Raw genomic sequence first — 2,921 nt, forward strand, 5'->3', positions numbered from 1 at the left:
ATCTATAAAACAAAATAAATATAGTATATAATGTTTGAATATACTAGAGATAATAGTTAGCTGCTAATATTAGTTGAATACGTTCAAATAGGCTAGATAATAATTTAACTATTATCTATTTTTAGCAAATTAGCTAATATTTAACTAGATATTTGTTAGCTAGATAATTCCGCTAATGATTTTTTAGCCAACTAACTATTATCTCTAGTTCATTCAAACACCTCTTATATCTAATAGTACTAATTTAATACATAGATTTTACCGTAACAATGCTAACTAAGATACCATAACTCTTGATAGGATTTTTTTCAATTTAATAAATGTTATTTAGGGCTAGTTTGGGAACATTAAGAGATTTTTATTTTTCTATAAAAAAATGAACTAATTTTGCTGGGAAAATAAAAATCCCTAGTTCCCAAACTAACCTTTAAGTAGCCCTTAAAGGTATTATTAACTACGATTCGCTTCAAGAATTTCGTGCATGACCCGCTTGAGCGCCGTGTCGTCTGTCACAATAGTACCGTGCTGGGCCCCACGAATCTTGATCGACTTGTACACCTTGTTCTGTTCCGGCTGCCGGCGCATCTTCTCGTCGAACGCCAGCATGCTGACCAAATTGATGGAATCGTCCCCGTCGCCGTACACAATCTCCGGGGTCGCGTCGAAATCGCCGTCCCAGTAGACGAGCTGCTCCGGCGTGTCGTTGCCCACCCCGTTCATGCACGTGGTCGGCACCATGGGGGCCTGGAAGTAGCTCATCTTGGGGACCGCCCGTCTCCTGAAGGGCTCCACGCCGGCGCCGTAGCCGACGGCGACGAGGAGGTCCTCCAGGTCGTAGGCGGAGTAGTTCCTCCGCGCGGTGACCACGAGCGGCCTGCGCCCGAACACCGCCGGGGAGGGGAAGTTGACGAGGGAGGACTCGAAGGTCCGCCACATCGGCCTAAAGGCCAGCTCGAGCGAGCTGACTGTCGGGACGTACATCAGGTTGGACCCGGAGACGAAGTACTGCAGCGGCTTCACGAACCCTTCCGCCGGCACCGGGGCGACGAGGAAGAGGTGCTTGATGTACCTGTCTCGCCACGCCATGGGAGTGCTCCGGACGAACTCCAGCGCCACCATGCCCCCGAAGCTGTGCCCGAAGAGGATCACCTTCCTGCCCCGGTTCTTGCGGCTCGCGTCCTCGACGAGGCTCGCCAGCCGACGGAAGTAGCCGGAGAAGACCTCCGATGGCTGGCCGGGCACCGGCGGGGCGTAGCGGAGGTCGTACGGGGCCCCGAACAGGGTGTCGCCGTCGCGGTACCCGGCCCTTGCCAGCTCGTTTCTGAGGACCTCGAAGCACCAGGACCAGGTCCTGCGTGCAGAGCCAGCCAGGCATATGTGCGATGGTCAGTCACTCAGTCGTCACTACTGTCCGAGCTAGCTATTCATACCTCATCGTCGTCATATGGATGATGATGGGAGGATTGCGCGGTCAATATAATACAGTGCGTACGTACGTGTGCTCTGGGTTCTTCTGGAATCCTTGGGAGGAGCCGAAATTGCGCACGCGCGTCTCGACGCCGGGCAGGTTCCGGTAGTCGTTCGCGACGGGGTCGTAGACGAGGGCCATCTGCTCCATGAAGCACCGCACGTAGTGGTGCGCGGGCAGGTCGGAGCAGTTGGCCCAGAGGCCGAACCAGCCCTTCCCCTTCATGGCGCCGCACCGCGGCGCGGAGGGGCGGTAGGCGTCCGTGAGCCGCGCGTCCAGCTCGCTGCACGTCAGCCCGGGCACCAGCACCAGCGGGTGGAGGAGGACCTCGCCGCCGGCAGCGCCTTCCGGCAGGGGCCGGCGGTCGATCATCAGCTCCCGGAGACCGGCGGGGAGCAGCAGGAGGAGGAGCGGCGCCAGAACCTGGGGAATCCTCGCCATGATGTTGTCGGTCGGCTCTGTCTGCGGGTAGCTGGGTAGGCATTTATTTATTAAGAACATATCTGGATATCTAGTGTACATGGAAGTTTAGTGTACATGGTGTATATATTAAATTAACATTACTTATTTTATATCCAACGTCTCTAGTTATTTGATATATTTTGTTAAGGACACAATTCGACATGGTGGGGTGTAGTGGTGGAAGATGTTATTTATTGCAATAATCAATCAGATACGTTAGATTTAAGATGAATAATGATGATTTAATATATGTACAATGTACACTAAGCTTATGCACCAGATCCTCTTATCTATTTTACGTGTGTTTCTAGTTCATCGCGCGAAGCGCAGATACGCCTGGAGACGTTTCCCAATCGGCTAGAGGATTTATGAAAGTACGCCGTACGTCTCCTTTTGTTTACATCCCTTTCGTCAATTTTTTCAACTGATTTGTTCTTGATTGCATTGGTTTCTAGTACATCTTCTGGGGCCGTTCTGTTTCCACCTCCCCCGATTCATCTTTTGTTCTTACGCGTACGTCTCTCGTTCTCGCTGCATCAGCTAGGATAGGAATAAACACCCGCGCCCTACGGCATCTCTACGGACGGTGAAAGTTCGGGCCAGGCCAGGTAAGACGAGGCAGAGTCTTGGCGTTATTGGATAGGGTTTTCCATTTTGGTATTACATTTTTTACCACATCTAAAATTACTAAAATATCTAAAATCAAACCAAGTTTTCACCGATACATAGAAGTTCTATACAGGCGGTTGTAAACAGTAGCAGGTCACGACCAAAAAACAAGGTATGGTAGTGAAGCCACTCCTGTCATCTCTCCCTTATGCCCTTTGGTCCTTCCCTCATGCCCCTCAGCCTTTTCCTACCATCCGTATGCCGCACCACATGTTGCCGGTTGTTGCTCGAAATGCTCCGCTCAGCGTCAGATATGTCGGAAGGGAGGTACTCGGGCTGCGTCGAGGCGTCGGAGCTAGGTATGGTGAGCGCCACATCTCGC

The 2,921-nt window shown here is 51.3% G+C and overlaps 1 protein-coding gene across 1 annotated transcript; it reads right to left on the reverse strand.

The window, feature by feature from the left end:
- Positions 1-338: 338 nt before the first annotated feature.
- On the reverse strand, positions 339-1,920 carry LOC100280003 (uncharacterized). Its single transcript, NM_001152951.1, has 2 exons — positions 1,497-1,920; positions 339-1,351 (listed from the first exon to the last, which is right to left on the reverse strand). The coding sequence occupies exons 1-2, from the start codon at positions 1,907-1,909 to the stop codon at positions 451-453; spliced, it is 1,314 nt and encodes a 437-aa protein (NP_001146423.1). The 5' UTR covers positions 1,910-1,920; the 3' UTR covers positions 339-450.
- Between the last annotated feature and the right edge of the window lie 1,001 nt (positions 1,921-2,921).

The sequence above is a fragment of the Zea mays genome, chromosome 3, assembly GCF_902167145.1.
Source record: "Zea mays cultivar B73 chromosome 3, Zm-B73-REFERENCE-NAM-5.0, whole genome shotgun sequence".
Lineage (NCBI taxonomy): Eukaryota > Viridiplantae > Streptophyta > Magnoliopsida > Poales > Poaceae > Zea > Zea mays.

Coding starts and splice junctions, on each gene's coding strand:
- LOC100280003 (NM_001152951.1), bottom strand. CDS start 1,909: ATGGCGAGGATTCCCCAGGTTCTGGCGCCGCTCCTCCTCCTGCTGCTC. Junction 1,352..1,496: donor CAGAAGAACCCAGAGCACAC/GTACGTACGCAC, acceptor CTCTGCACGCAG/GACCTGGTCCTGGTGCTTCG.